The sequence below is a fragment of the Eptatretus burgeri genome, chromosome 2 (genome assembly GCF_056783735.1).
Source record: "Eptatretus burgeri isolate ZD-2024b chromosome 2, Ebu_testis_v1, whole genome shotgun sequence".
Classification (NCBI taxonomy): Eukaryota; Metazoa; Chordata; class Myxini; order Myxiniformes; family Myxinidae; genus Eptatretus; species Eptatretus burgeri.
Genome location: NC_140962.1, coordinates 674,264 through 690,522, shown reverse-complemented (window position 1 = coordinate 690,522; position 16,259 = coordinate 674,264). Strand labels below are relative to the sequence as shown.

General features: G+C 42.2%; 1 protein-coding gene across 3 annotated transcripts in view; it reads right to left on the bottom strand.

Moving 5' to 3' along the window:
- Positions 1 to 16,259, bottom strand: part of LOC147031243 (venom prothrombin activator pseutarin-C non-catalytic subunit-like) — a 460,275-nt gene that overhangs the window by 76,249 nt on the left and 367,767 nt on the right. For all 3 annotated transcript variants that reach the window (XM_085860320.1, XM_085860315.1, XM_085860319.1), the window contains one exon: positions 5,868 to 6,050. In XM_085860320.1, the coding sequence (XP_085716446.1) occupies positions 5,868 to 6,050 (183 nt within the window). The remainder of the gene's footprint in view (positions 1 to 5,867; positions 6,051 to 16,259) is intronic.

Sequence of the window (16,259 nt, the reverse complement as noted above, 5' to 3'; positions counted from 1 at the left end):
CGGCTTCCCTCCACTCCCACCTCATGTTTATATGTGTACTGTACCGTGCACCGAACAGTTATGACTCCATCTACACCTCACTCTCCGAAAACATGGACCATCTTCTATCTTCTCATCCAAACTCTCTCTTCCTCTTATGTGGCGACTTCAATTGTCATCACGCCAGTTGGCTAGGTGTGGGTACCTCTCTCACCTGCCATGGGACATCAGCAAAAGCTTTCTGTGACTCATTGGGACTGACTCAATCGGTCAACTTCCCGACCCGGATCTCAACCAATGGTACTCCATCTCTTCTGGATCTGATTTTGACAAATTTCCCTGACAATATCTGCTGCTCTTCCTTCGCTCCAATTGGTTCTTCTGACCACGTCCTTATTAAAGTGGACATCTCTCTGGCTGTTATCAGAGAACCACCTCACCGCCGTCGAGTCTGGCATTTCACTCAAGCCGACTGGCAGGGTCTCCGAGCAGCCATCAAACTTACAGACTGGTCCCCTATCACTACTTTCTCAAACATCAACTCATCCTGGGAATTCTTTCAAAGAAACTTGCTCTCCCTCATGCACAGATTTATCCCCTCTCGTGTTCAGTTGTCTTACCCTTCCTCCCGCCCTTGGTTTACTGAAGCTTGTGGCGAGGCAGTTGTCCTGAAACAACTTGCCTTTGCCTCATGGAAAGCAAACCCAACTGAGGGCAATCTCAGTTCTTTCCACAAAGCTCGGAACAAGTGTGTAGCTACCCTCAGGAGGCCAGAAAACAACATCTTTCTCATCTCAAGTCTGAACTCTCAAACCTCTCTCCCTCCTCAAAATCCTGGTGGCGTTTAATCAAATCTGTTTCTGGTGTATGTTCCCCCTCCATCCCCTCCCTTACCTCAAATGGCCGCACTGCTGATTCCACACGTGATAAAGCTGAATGTCTAAACTCGGTGTTTGCAGCTAAATCTTGTGTCCCAAACCCATCACTATCTCTACCCACTTTACCCAGTCGCACCCAACTGTCCCTGGACTCTGTATCCTTTTCTCCTGACAAGGTGGAGAGCTTGCTTTCAAACCTCGAGTCAGATTCTGCAACCGGTCCAGACGGCATCAGCCCACGTGTCCTCAAAGCCTGCTCTTCTGCTCTTGCTCACCCTCTTTCTGTTCTATTCACCCTCTCATTTTCCCAAGGTCATCTGCCATCTGCTTGGAAATCTGCTAACATCACTGCCCTGCATAAAAAGGTGCAAAAACAGATCCCTGTAACTATAGACCAATCAGCCTTCTCCCAATCATCAGCAAGGTTATGGAATCCATCATCGCTTCAGACATGAAATCCTTCCTCTTCTCCAATGGCTTGATTTCCAATCATCAATTTGGTTTCAGACCAGGTCACTCTACCCTAGATATGCTGCTACTGCTCTCCCATCAATGGATGGAGGTCCTCAATGCCAGACAGGAAATCCGAGCCGTATCCCTGGACATATCACGTGCTTTTGACACAGTCTGGCACCCTGCCCTACTCACCAAACTCTCTGCCCATGGTATTCAAGGCCATCTCCACTCATGGCTCGCAGACTTCCTCTCCTGTCGCAGTCAACGTGTGGCCCTAAATGGAGTTCTTTCATCCCCTCTTCCTGTGCAGGCTGGAGTTCCTCAAGGTAGCGTTCTGGGCCCTGTTCTTTTTCTGGTTTTCATCAATGATCTCTCGGACTCTCTGGAAAATCCTCTATTTCTCTTTGCCGATGACTCAACCCTCTGCCGTACCATCTGTCATCCCTCAGCCCGGCAAGCAGCAGCTTCTTCGCTCACTGCAGATCTGGATAAAATCACAAACTGGTCCAACACGTGGAACATGTCTTTCAATCCAGACAAATCTCACACTCTCACTATGTCTCTTCGAAAGGACCGTTTACAAAACCCCCCCATCCACTTTCTCAACAATCCTCTGGAAGAAGTCTTTTCTTTCAAGCTTCTGGGTCTCACTATCTGCCATGACCTTTCCTGGGAAAGTCACATTTCCAACCTTGCCTCAAAGCCAGTCGCCGACTGGGAATCCTCCGTCGTGCAAAGTCCTTCCTCGGCCCTCTTGAGCTCCTGACCACTTACAAAGCTTTTGTCCGTAGCCTGATGGAGTACTGCTCTCCCCTCTGGGCTGGTGCTCCTGCCTCCCACCTTTCTCGACTTCACGCTGTCGAAACCAGGCCTTTTAAGATCATTGGCATCTCCCGCAATGAAGCTGAGTCTTTGGGCCTCTCACTCAATCACCGCAGGTTGGTCGGTGGTCTTTCTGTCTTCTACCGACTCCTCTCCAGCCTTCACCCCCCTGCTCTCTCTGCGATTTGTCCCAACCACATTTCCACAGGGCGCTCAAGGTCCGCCAACAACCCCCTTCTGGTAAAACTACCAAAATCACGAATCACTGCTCATCTTCACTCTTTCATTCCTCTTTTTCCCGCCTTTGGAATAAACTTCCTCACTCTATTCTTTCCCATTCTTCCCTTCAGGCTTTCAAAACAGCTGTTCACCACCACCTCTTATCTTCCCCCATCCAAATCCTCGATCTTTTCTACCCCCCGATAATCCACCCAAGCCCACTTCCTTCATTTCTCCTGCTTTCCTTCCTGAAAGTCCCTTTAATGTCCATCTTCCCCTCGCCATGTTCCCCGTCCCATCCCCATCCCTCTCCCTTCCACAGTTCACCTGTGTCTGTTCCCCAATGTTTTGTCCCTTCCACTCCCGCCCCTCTTGTCTCATGCCTCCTTGCTGTGAGTTGTGTGTTAGCTCTCATACGAGCCTCGACCAAGGTATACAAAAAAAAAAAAAAAAAAAAAAAAAAAACACAGTGATCACTGGCGATGAGACCACAATGATTCATCATTTTGTCAGAAACGAAAATCCGACGGCGCTCACTTACACTTCCTCACTTATCGGCGGTCTGTCGGCAACTGACAGCTTCTGCAGGCGGGAAAATATTCACGCATACGAATTAGGATCCCCTACATACGTGCACCAAACCACGCCTCCCAAGCTTCATTTGTTTACACACGAAAAATTAAGGTTGGATACTTTTTGAGCACACTTCGTATATATATATATATATATATATATATATATACATATATATATATATATATATATATATATATCTATATATATATATATATTGTTGTAGGCCGGGTATCGGCTGCGAGCACGACCGCAAGATAGAGCTGCAGAGTCGACTCCACCGAACACCCGGAATTTATAGGTCGTCACCCCGGACAACTCCGGAGCCGACTGGTCCCTTATCAGACCGAAGATCGCCAATAGGTCGACCACGTGGGGTAGGGTCGATTGCCAATTTCAATTTAGCTAAATACCCACGTCATCCAAACTACCGGGGAAATTCACCCTCGACGGCCCTCGTACGAGTCGAGCCGTTAGCGTGCCCGACCCGTGCACAACCCGAGCGGACGGTTGCCGAAGTTCCGTCGGTCCATCGTACATTTACATCGCCAACAGCTTTATAATTCACCAACACGCATCATGCTAAGCCAATGGAAGAAACACAGCAACGAACTGATACATTTAACAAATGTATTTATTTATAATGGAGCAGGGGAGCATGCAAAAAGACAGAGTTAACCGAACACTGAAGGAATAGCAATTTATGTACAAGCACTTATGCAGTTTTACTTAATAGACTGGCGCCACAAACACACACACACATGTACACCCAAGAACCGGTGGCCACAGCCTTTATTGAGGCCTCCAGCTCTGAGGGAAAGGCGAGCTGAAGACCAGAGCCTGCCTCGGACCTGTCCAACTCCTGTGGTCTTCGAGCTGGTGGGACTCAGACCTCTCGCGTGTGAGGCGAACGCGCCAAGCACTCGTGTCGGCGAACGTGATCTCCACTCGTGTCACCCGTTTCTCTCTCCTTGTTCACCGACAGAGACACGGCGCGCAACCCTTGCGGTTCTGGTCGAGGAAGGATCTATTGAGCTCTCTTAAAAGCTCTCTTCAGTTCATCGACAGAGACATGGCACGCAACCCTTGCGGTTCTTGTGGAGGAAGGATCCATTGAGTTCTCTTAAAAGCTCTCTTCAGTTCACCGATCGCGCCGCAAACTTATTCACCCAGTCTCGTGGGGGGGGGGGGTGGGGTGGGGGGGAAGCCTCTGTCCTCCCCGCTCTCCCTCACTGGATGGTTTTGGTGCGCAGAATCGCTCGTCGCCCCGTTATTGGCCAAAACGAGCGGCAAGTCCATCGATTGGCCCGGGGGGCATGATGACGTCACATGGACTGCCTTTCTCACCGTCGCGGGGTCTGATTGGCCGAGTGGCGGCCACCTCACTCGTAGCACGCTGATTGGTCGAGGGCCGCCGCGAGGCTCCTCCTTGAACTCTGCCCATGTACGTGCTGACACGCACGCAGACAATGGCGTCAGTGTGAGGAAACGAGGTGAAGGCGTGTTGTTGTAGTTATTGTTGATGTAAAAATAAAAGAAAACCCTGACTATCAAAATAACTCACAGCGCATGTACATTTATTCACCCATGAAATGAGGGACGGGGACCCTAACTAAAAACACATACTTACCGATATAACTGTTCTATAGGACCTATATGTTGAGTACCCATGGCTTCCAGATTCGCAACAATATATATATATATATATATATATATATATATATATACATATATACATATATATATATACATATATATATATACATATATATATATATATGTATATATATGTATATATATGTATATATATATATATGTATATATATATATATATATATGTATATATATATATATATATGTATATATATATATGTATATATATATATGTATATATGTATATATATATATATATATATATATATATATATATATGTATATATACATGTATATATATGTATATATACATGTATATACATGTATATATATGTATATATATATATATATATATATATATATATATATATATATATATATATATATATATATATATATATATATATATATATATATATATATATATATATATATATATACACACACACATATAAACGAAAGGCACGGCGAGGTGCATTGGTGAGGCAGTGAAACTGTGAATCAGTCCAGGAAGCCGCGAAGACTATATGCCTATTAATGATGTCCTGTTTGAACGTTAATTCACCAAGACCCTTAAGACCCCTAAAGACCCAAAAGACCGCAAGGACCCAGAAGTCTCCAAAGACACAAAATACTCTGAAGACCCAAAACACCCAAAAATCACCGAAGACCCAAAAAGACCCCGAAGAGCCAAAAGGCCCCGAAAACGCAAAAGACCCCGAAGACCCAAAATACCCAAGGTAAAGACTCCCAAGACCTAAAAGTCCCCGAGGATACAAAAGACCCTGAAGACCCCGAAGACCCTGAAGATCCAAAAGTCCACGAGGACCAAAAAGACCCTGAAAACCCAAAAATCCCTGATGAACCAAAAGTCCCCAAGGACCCAAAAGACCCTGAAGACCCAAAAAGACCTCAAAGACCTTCAGACAGATTAGACAGCTTGGTTTGTTTCCTTGATCATTTTGGCCACTTGGACCTTCTTATATCATAAATAAATTTCAAATAAATATAATATCACCAATATTACAAATAAATTTTTGGAAAGGAAATGTTTGTATTATGATTGGTGTAAATCATGCCAACACAGAAAATATGTGACATCAATCTCTACGACGACGTGTGGAGCGGCAAGCTCAGCAAGCCTATCCATGCGAGTTGATATATAAAATGGCCCAGTCGGGTTAAGATATTTTCTTGCATCACTGACAAATAACATTGATTTTAGCTATTCATGCACACAGTAAGAAATCACAATCAAGCAAGAACACAATGAAGGGAAGAACCAACCTTCTGCATGCCCTCAGTTCCTTCTTGATAGTTGGTCCAATCTTTATTATTCTTGCTAAAAGCAAGGATGAAGTGAGTGACGAACTTAGCTGAGCCCATCACACTCGCTCCCTGAGTCACAACTTCAGTTACTTTGACTGGCTTCCAGAAGTTCACCTCGATCCACTCACCAGCCCTTTTACTCTACAAGCAACAGTGAACAAACGATTACATTTTTAAGGACCGAGGAAATTTTTTCCAGGTCAGATGTGGTTATTTGAGAGGAGGAAATGAAAACATCAATAAGTTGAAAGGCAAAATTGTGAACACAATAGTAATATCAGCAAATTGAAAGTTATAAATACAAAGGTGCAAAAACACTCCGATGGAAACCTAACAAAGCTCTTCTTAATATGCACGTACTGTCTTGCTTCTTCCACTCATGTCTTCCTTTTTAAAATATCCTGTTCATGGCACCACCTCTCATCATTTTTCAGTATTTGTATTTTTCACTCCATTTATTACCCCGTGCACGATGCGCAAAGCAGGGTTAGGCATTCAGTTCACTCTGTCTGTTGGTCTATTTCTATGATCGAGGAATGACTTAATAAATTTCAAATGAATTATATATTTTTGAACACTGTAGAACACCAATTGCAACATGAATCGGAACATGAACCTGCAGTTTAGCAGCACGCTGGCTGTGAATTTGGCAAATTGTATGGCGCCTCATCCCAAGTGTGCATGCGCACAGCACAGTAAAGCAATTGCTTCAATCTGTTTGTCTGGCTGGCAGTCAAACAAAATTAAAAATCATTCCAAAGAGGAAACTTACTGTTTTTAGGGATGTCATAAAGGATAAACAATGGGCATCAATTTCTAATTCAACGTGTTAAATAAGGTCAGGTCATGTAAAAGAGGGTGCATCAAGAGCAGTAAACTTCCGATTCAATGGTGTGGTTTTATTTATTTTTTCTACACCACTTTAAACTTTTATTTTATTTCAATTTAATTATACATTTGAACACTGGAGAACACAAATAGCCTTGTTTGCAATGCCTTGATAGCCTTGATGATGATATAGCCTTGAACACTAATAGCCTCGATGATGAATTTCACCCCTAGAAATATTTTGTAAAATCATAAGCACAATAAACGATATTGATTTTAAACTACATGTTCCCCATGGCCAAAATAACAAACAGAATAAAAATCTTATATTATTTGGTCAGATATATATATATATATATATATATATATATATATATATATATATATATATATATATATATATATATATATATATATATATATACACACATATATATATATATATATATATATATATATATATATATATATATATACATATATATATATATATATATATATATACATATATATATATATATATATACATATATATATATATATATATATATATATATACATATATATATATATATATATACATATATATATATATATATACATATATATATATACATATATATATATATATATATATATATATATATATATACATATATATATATATATATATATATATATATATATATACATTTATATATATATACATATATATATATATATATATATATATATATATATATTTATATATATATATATATATATATATACACATTTATATATATATATACATTTATATATATATATATATATATATATATATATATATATATATATATATATATATATATATATATATATATATATATATATACCTAAAATGTATCATCAATTTGAAATTGTAGCCAGTATTTTTAAATATTCCTCCTTCAAAATGTTGTACTGCAATGGAGTGAACAACACTTGAGCAAATGTAACTTGATAATTTCTTCAATATTTGTTTGCAAATAATACTGCAAAATATGTGTAAATAACACTTTACACCAATGCACATGTTTCCATATCACAATCAAACAAGGACTGTCGTTAGAGACTCATACAATGTCATATCTAACAATGAGATCCGAAAATGGCTTTCATATAATATTACACTATGGCTGTGATAATTTAACATGATTACATTATTGGCAAAAAAGTAGCACGTTTCAATGTTTCAAAGCTGCTAAGGGCAGCACTGCTGATTGATGACCTGAATGTCCCAAACTGATGAAGATGGTATTTTCTCTGCCAGGTGTGCAACGGTTTAGAAGTGAAGTCAGGCTAGGTAGTTTGAATGTGGGATCAATGTGTGGGGAGAGGAGTCAAAGTGGGGGAGATGATGCAGAGAAGGTTGTTGGAAGTGTTGTGCGTGCAGGAGACCAGATGGAAAGGAGATAGGGCGAGTAAGTTGGTAGGAGGATACAAGCTGTTGCACACAGGTGGGGATGGAAGGAGTAATGGTGTGGGAATAATAGTATCCGAAAAGATCAGCAAGCAGGTGGTCAGAGTGGAAAGATGGGAGGGATGGATAGTTATGGCATAGTTGGGGGTACAGAGGCAAATGGTGTGAGTTATGTCAGTATATGGGCCACAAAAGGGAAAGGCTTGGGCAGAGAAGCAGGAATTCAGGGAGCTGGATGTAATGGAGAGGATGATGGGAATGGTTGAGGTGGACATGATGCTGTGCATTGCAGGAGACTTTAACACACATGTGGGAGTAGTGGAGCAGGGTGAAGAGGAAGGTTTTGGTAAATTTGGTTGGGAAATGAGGACTAGAGAGGGTCGAGAGCTGGTAGAGCTGGTGTCGAGGAATGGGATGGCCATAGCTGGTTCATTCTTTCAAAAGTGGGAAAGCCACAAGATTACTGAGAGGGGGGACAACATAGAACAGAACTAGATTTGGTGGTGGTGAGGAAGCGCAGTTGTGGAGGGTTAGGAATTGGAAGGCAGTGGCAGGAGAGCATGTTACCACCCAGCTCAAGCCTATGGTGTTTGTGTGGTGGTGTACAGATGGAGAAAAGGAGAAAATGAGGGTGTACAGAAACAGCTGTGGTGTTTGTGCAGTGGTGTCTGGATGGAGAAAAGGAGGAAGGTTAAGAGCAGGGGTCGGAAGATTATTAGGTGGAGGAAGTGTCGGGGAAATGTCATCATAGAGTACAGGAGAGGATGAGGGCCAGGTATGATCAACTTAACAAAGAAGTGGAAAGTTTGGAGGAGTGGAAGAACTATGGAGAGGAATTTAGGGGAATTGCAGAAGTTTTGTGTGGAAGGACATTAGGAAAGGGTGCTTCGTCTAGGAATAGAAACCAGGTATGGTGGACGGAGGATGTAGCAAAGGCAGTTGGTGAAAAGGAGGAGGTTTGGAAGAGGATAGAGAAGATCATGGATCGAGGGAGGCAGCCGAATGCGGGGTTGCTGCACCTGAATGGGAAGAAGAAGAAAGCAGCAAGGAGAACTGTGGAGAAGGCAAATAATAAGATGTACAATTTGGAAGAGGATGGTGGGAGGAAGATGAGATATAAATTGGCTGATGACAGGGATGAGGATGGTAAGGACATGAATTGGGGGGGGGGGGTGGTGATTAAGGACGGGAGACAAGTGACAGAAAGGGAGTCAGTATTGAAGGTGTGGAAAGCACATTTCAAAGAGCTATTGAACCGGGAAGGAAGCAATGGTGAGCTGGAGCTACCGTGTTATGTAGAGGGGAAAGTGAATTTGATGGAGATCACAGAGGAGGAAGTGTGGACGGCATTGAAGAGGATGAATAAGGGAAGAGCACCAGGCATTGATGAGATGTGTACAGACATGACAATTGCAGCGGGAGAAGTTGGAGTCAATTGGACGAAGAGGCTGTTGAACATATGTATGACAGAGGGTTCAATTCCGGAAGAGTGGAGGACAGGATTAATTGTGCCGATATGGAAAGGGAAAGGAGATGTTCAAGATCCGGTGAAGTACAGGGCATTGCGCCCCCTGTCATAAAGGTGCTGGAGAGGATTCTGGATGGGAAGATAAAGAAGAGTGTGCAGATGGAGATTGGAGAACAGCAGCAAGGATGATGGATGGGATGTTCACGCTGAGACAGCTGGTGGAAAAGAGGTTGGAGGTGTAAGGTGAGATGGCATTGGGATTTGTGGACCAGAAGGCCAACAACACTGTCCTGGGGGACATGGTGATGGTGACACTGAGATGGATGGGAGTGCCAGAAGCAGGACTTAGGTTGGTGGAAGGGATGTACAAGGGAACAAAGGGAAGAGTCTTGGTTGGTCCGGGGATGCCTGAGGATTTCAGCGTGAATATCAATTTGAGGCAGGGAAGCTTTGAGCCCACTCATGTTTATCATGGTGATGGAGCTGGAAAGCAGGAAGGTGAGCTTGAGGGGTAGTATGGGATAGAATGCTGTATGCGAACGATCTGGCTTTTGAGGTGGAGAGTTGACGGGAGATGCAGGAAGTGCTCGGGGAGTGGAAGGAGGCATTTGAGAAACATGGGCTGAAGACAAGTGTGAAGAAGACTGAGGTGATGTGGGTTGGGCAGCAGAAAAACAGAAATGAATATCAGGTTTGAGGGGAAGGAGATCAGGCAGGGAAATCAGTTTGAATATCTTGGAGGAACAGTGACCGGGGATGGTTAGAATGAGGCAGAGGTGCGGAGGAGGATTCAGGTGGGTGTGAATGCATGGAGGAGGGTGGAGGGAATAATGGCAGACAGAAAGATATCAAGGAAACTAAAAGGGAAGGATCTGATGTCGTGTGTAATGCTGGCCTGCCTTTACAGTCTGGAGACAACAGCACTGATAGTAGCCTCTGTTGTTGTCCCTCTATGTACAAAACAATGTGCCTTAGGTTGACATATTACTTGTAAATTAATACAATACACCAATTCATTGAGTTCAGATAAAAATGCCTATCGAAAAATGTATATACAGATATGATGAAATATATTGCATGTCACTTGAAATCAATGTAATGCAAAAAAAAAAAAATTAATGTAAAGGACTTTGAACAACAACAAAAAGAGAAACTCGTTTAGTTCAAAATAATCACAGCAACCCAGCAAAACACACAACGTTTTTTCCACAAGTTTAAGGTTTTTACAACATTGCAACAACGTAAAATTGTTTTCTGGGAACACAGCGACAATGTCCAGCAAGAAGGTTTAAGGATAAACCAACACAACAGCAATGGTCAGGAAGAAGGTTTACATCTTTCAATGTTCAGGAAGAAGGTTTACTAAAATTTAAATCAACGCAACATTAAATGTCCAGCAACGTTCGCTTCTTTAAACCAACACAGCAACAATGTCCGGCAAGGTTTACTTCTTTAATCATATATTAATAGAACTAAAATAAATAATCCTCGGAGGGCTGTTTCGCTGCGTAAATACTCCTTCACGTGTTTAAACCACGCACAATGCTGACCTTCTCAACATGCAAACAACACTGTAAGCCAATAAACCCCAATATTTCAGACAGACGCAGCAAATATTGTGAATCGACATCCTTTGCCCTGGCTTATAAGGCTGGACCTTCAATCAAAAACATAAGTACAATCATCTGACTCATATATGATATGTCAAGTTCACAAATTCAGGCATTTCCTCATCCTCACATGGGTTCTGCTCTGGTTCCTCCATGAGTACTTATACAAGCGGTTGTGGCATGAGAGAACCTTTCAACCACTTGAACTCCAGTTTTCCATCTGCTATGTCCCAGCTATATCAATTTGGTTGAGGAATGTTTGGAATTGCCTGATACTAGATAAGAGCTTGGAAATTTGTTCTCCTCACATGCATCTTCAGGGAATCTCTGCAGGGTCGAAGAAGGCTCACGTCTTCTCCATTGTCGCTTAACAGCAGCATCCGTGATTTGGTACTGAACCGTTCCATATATGTTTCATGCCACAACATGTTGATGTCATTCGTGTCTGAGCCTATGCAGAGGAGGCGTGTGAAATGTCCCAACCTCTCAAATATGTAATTCTCAATTTCAGGTGATCTTCCAAGTGCAAGGAAAATGTCAAGGAAGTCTTGATGTTGCCCGAGGGTCTTCAGAGGCGTTAGTTTTCCTTTCCATACAAAGATGCTGTTGGTATTGCAGCCACTAAAGGCATGTACTGCAGGGAGTGCCAAGGACATCTCCTTTTCCGTATCTTTGATAACACTTTGCACATCTATAAGACACCTTGTTCACAACTCCAATGTCAAATATAAGTTTTTTGTTGGAATTCCTGTGTGAAACAGAGTCGAAGTATGAAGACATCTGTGTCTGGCGATCTCACAATTATTGTAGAATCACATGGTGAATGGGTGGCAATGTGGATAATGAAGGATGATCTTTGTGGCTGCTTCTTCTTGGGCACAATTTTGATTTTCAACCTCCTCTTGACATGTTTCTTAACCATTGGTACTTGTCAGACTGATGAACTTCTTGCCACAGACAAACAGAACCTTCTTGACAAGAAGTGTTGGGCATACTCCTTCTTCCACTCATCGAGAAAGAAACTGGTGAAACGCTGCTTGTTTTATCATTTGACAGGAATGTCTTCCAATCTCTTGGGGCCTTTGTCAGGGCTCTTTAAATCAAGTGTTTTTTTAGAAGAACCCCTTCTTGCTCTCTCAACATCCTTGATTGACAAAGGGAGGTAGGAGTCCATCACAAAGTCAACACGCTGTACGTGAGAGATCTGTTCAAACACACTCTCTGCAAGTTCTCCAAATGTGCTTGGCCAGGCCACCTGGGTATGCAGCAGAGCATTGCCATCAATGAAGTAGCTCGTGGGGTCTTGATGGGGTCTTTGTGTTGTGTATGAATCACCTTCCAAGAAATGCATCAACTTGGACTTGTCTGTCTTCACAGGGACTCCATCAACAGTATGCCAGTACCCAAGGTAAAAGACCCAATGGGAAACTCAGAACCATCTCCATAGTCAGGTTATGTTCCAGGGCAAGAAAGATAAGCTGACTAAAGACGTTTGTTTGAGCTGTGATTTGATTTGACTTTTTGGATTGTCCTGTGACCTTTGCTGATTTGACAATATTTGAGAATGTCTTTAGATTAAGCTGTTTCATTGGTGCATTGAAGCTCTTTGATCTTCCAACCAGTCAGTCTTGAACAAATGTGCTGTAAGTGATTTCAAAGAAATATATTCTTCATTCTTCCCCAGAAATATACCCGATTTTAATTAAAATTAGTTCTGTATGTGACTTTAGAAAAGATACTCATACAAAATCAATGGGCAGAAATGTATTGTTTTTTTGTGGATTAAACCCAGCAATCACCTAGCTTCAATGGGAAAACATTGACAAAGTCAACAATTGTTCCCCCAATCTCATGTAAGCTGTCTACACCCAGCCACATATTATTTGTAAACAGCCTGATTTCAATAGCTCCATGGTCAAGGTTTACGAAGATACACATCTTCAAAAATCCTGAGTGGGGAGAGGGGGAGGGAGGCAGGGTGGGGGTTAGCCCACTGTCTATTAGTTTTATTGTGTTTTGAGAGAAAAAAATATTCTATATCATTTTTCTGCTTTACTTGATAGAAGATTTCTTTCGAATTAGGCGAGTTATGCCCACACTTTCTGGTTTTCTCACGATGCTTGAGCCAGCATTGATTGTTATGAAACCAGTCCGGTGTTATTTGACTCTTTTCCACAGAAATTCAGGCTCACAGATTAGTTAAATGACAGAAGGCATCAGGTTCACAGATTGACAGGTAATAAAAGGGGAAGAGAGAGTGAAATCAATGAAACATGAGAGGATGAGTGAGTGGCAGAAAGGAATTGGGGCAGGAAGAGGGTTTGGGGTGTCAGTCAGTATACGTACTAGTGCAGGGGTGTGTGTGTGTGTGTGTGTGTGTGGGAGAAAACAGAAGTTGGCATTGAAGGAATGGAAGGAGTCGTATGAAACAACACAGGGAGTTGGCTTCACAGACAAGAAAATCATGGGATAAAGGAATGGAGGGGGGCATTCAACTTTGTTTTGAGGAGGGTTGTCTGCATTCACCATGTGGGATTTTGAAATAATGGGGAAGGACAGAGTGAGGAGAGGACTAACAAGTGATGCCAGAAGTGAGATGATAAAAAATTTAGAGTCCACCATCCTTCCTGATGTGGGTGAGAAATTGATCTTGGTATTTGGTCTCTAACGAGAGCTGCCAAAACATGGAGAGCCTTGGACTCAATCACCTCCAAAAGAGAGAGATGGGAAAGCAACTGCACCAGCCAAGAGTGGGAAACCATAACCCACGATACTTCAGATGAAAGCATTTGACAGTGTAATGAGCTTTGAGCAACACAGAATGGATATATCTCCGTGGAGAATACTGAAGCATCGTTTAGCCTTAGAGGACAGCATGGAGATGCGATCTACCCAAGACGGCTATAATAGATTGTGAGGTCAAGATGCTCCAGTGATAGCACATCTTTAAAGGCATGGGGAGAGAAGTAAACTCGGAGGGAAGAAAGGATGGAGGGACGACAACTATGTGTGACCGTGCTGTGTGACACAACTATTAACTGGGGACTTCCAAATTCAATCTCCATTTTGAAATGCAAATTATAGTATGCTCCTAAAACATATTCAACAAATGACTAAATGCTAAAACTAATGACTCGATTTGAAACCGATGACCGAAATGCCAATTTGTCAAAAACAGGGCTTCCGGTTTGAGGATTTTACCACGTGTCGGTCGAATCTTCTGCTTCAACCTCATTAATGCTAAGTTTTCTGAACTGAGTTAGTCGTGTTTTTGTTATTTCTTCATCCCTGTGTTGCTGTTATACCCCCATCCAATTTTTCGTATTAAATCAGACCTTGTTTGTGCTGTATTTGTCAAATTTGTTTTCGTGTTTGTCCAAGGCCTACTTTAGCTGCTCCTCAGAAGGCAACTGTGAAAAATATGTGTCCCTTTTGTCTCTGTATTCCTCATTTCCCTTTTCTTCGCAAATATTTTACTTCCACCTCCTCAACATTATCCTATTTCCTCTCCTCGCTTCAAAATAAAAATTTAAAACAAACAAACAAAAAAATAACTTCTTTTTCCACTCCACAGTGATCTCAGTCTTGAATTTTCTTCTGCCTGTACTTTCGGCACGACATTCTTTTTTCTCCTTTTCTTTATAGCTCCAAACTGAATCTTCATTGAATATAAACACTTCTTCCTTTAAAAGTATTTTAAAACATTTTCGTTATTTCTCCATGTTCATCTTGACTGCAAACTATTTTTCTTCTTCTTTGTCACAAAGATTATTTTCCCAAACTGTCTGTCAGCTCAGTGGCTTTCCAGCCTTGACAGGGAGAGGAGATGAAAGGATTCCTTTGAGAGCCATGCATTGGCTCTGGGAGTAGAGGAAGTCAGTAACCCAAGAGTGGAGCTGTCCTTGGATGCCTTTGGCAGAGAGTTTGGAGAGTAAGGCGAGATGCCAGATTGTATTCACCAAATCTCCTCCCACACCTACAGCACCACCTCTTTCTCTGTGCTTTCAACAAAATTATGACCTCCCATTCCATGATCTTTATCTCCATTTGTCCAATTTGGTAATTTAGAATCAGCATCCCTCCACTTCATGTCCCCTCTTCCCCCACCCACACCCCACCCTCAAGAGCCCCTTTCTGGTCCCTTTCTGGTCCCCCTTTCTGCATCCCTCCTAATCCCACCCTCTCAATGTGCTATGCTATCTTCCAAACAGTGATGACTCCATCTACATCTCTCTCAGACAATATGAACCAACTTTTAACCACCCATCCCAACTCACTCTTCCTCATATGTGGTGGTATTAATTGTCACCATGCAAATGGCTGGGTGTTGGTACCTCTCTCACCAGCCCTGGCAATTTAGCAAAGGACCTCTGTGACTCCATGGGACCGACTCAATCTGTGAACTTTCCCACCCAGATTTCTCCCAATGGCAAATCCTCCATTCTGAACTTGGTGATGGCAAACTTGCCTGCAAATGTCTCCTGGTACTCCTCCGCTACAATTGGTTCATCTGATCGTGTGCTTGTGGATGTCAAAATCTCTCTGGCAATTCTCAGAGAGCTGGCCTCAATGCCAGAGTCTGGCATTTCACTCATTGGCAGGGACTGCAAGCAGCCATCAAAATTCAGGACAGGTCTCCTATATCTACTGCCCTTGATATTAACTCAGCCTTGGAGTTCTTCCACAGAAACCTGCTCTCTATTATGCACAGATCCATGTCATCTCTTCTTCAGTTATCCTACCTCCAACTCCCCATTGTAGACTGAATCCTGTGGTGAGACAGTTGCTCTGAAACAACTTGCCTTCTCTTCTTGGAAAGCAAACCAGGCCAAAGGCAATCTCAGCTCATTCCACAAAGCCTGCAATAAGTGTGTGTCCACTCTCAGGAGAGCCAGAAAACATCATGTGTACAACCTCAAGAATGAACTTTCAAACTTGTCTCCTTCTTCTAAATCCTGGTGGTGCCTTGTGAAGTCTGTCTCTGGAGTATGCTCTCTCTCCAT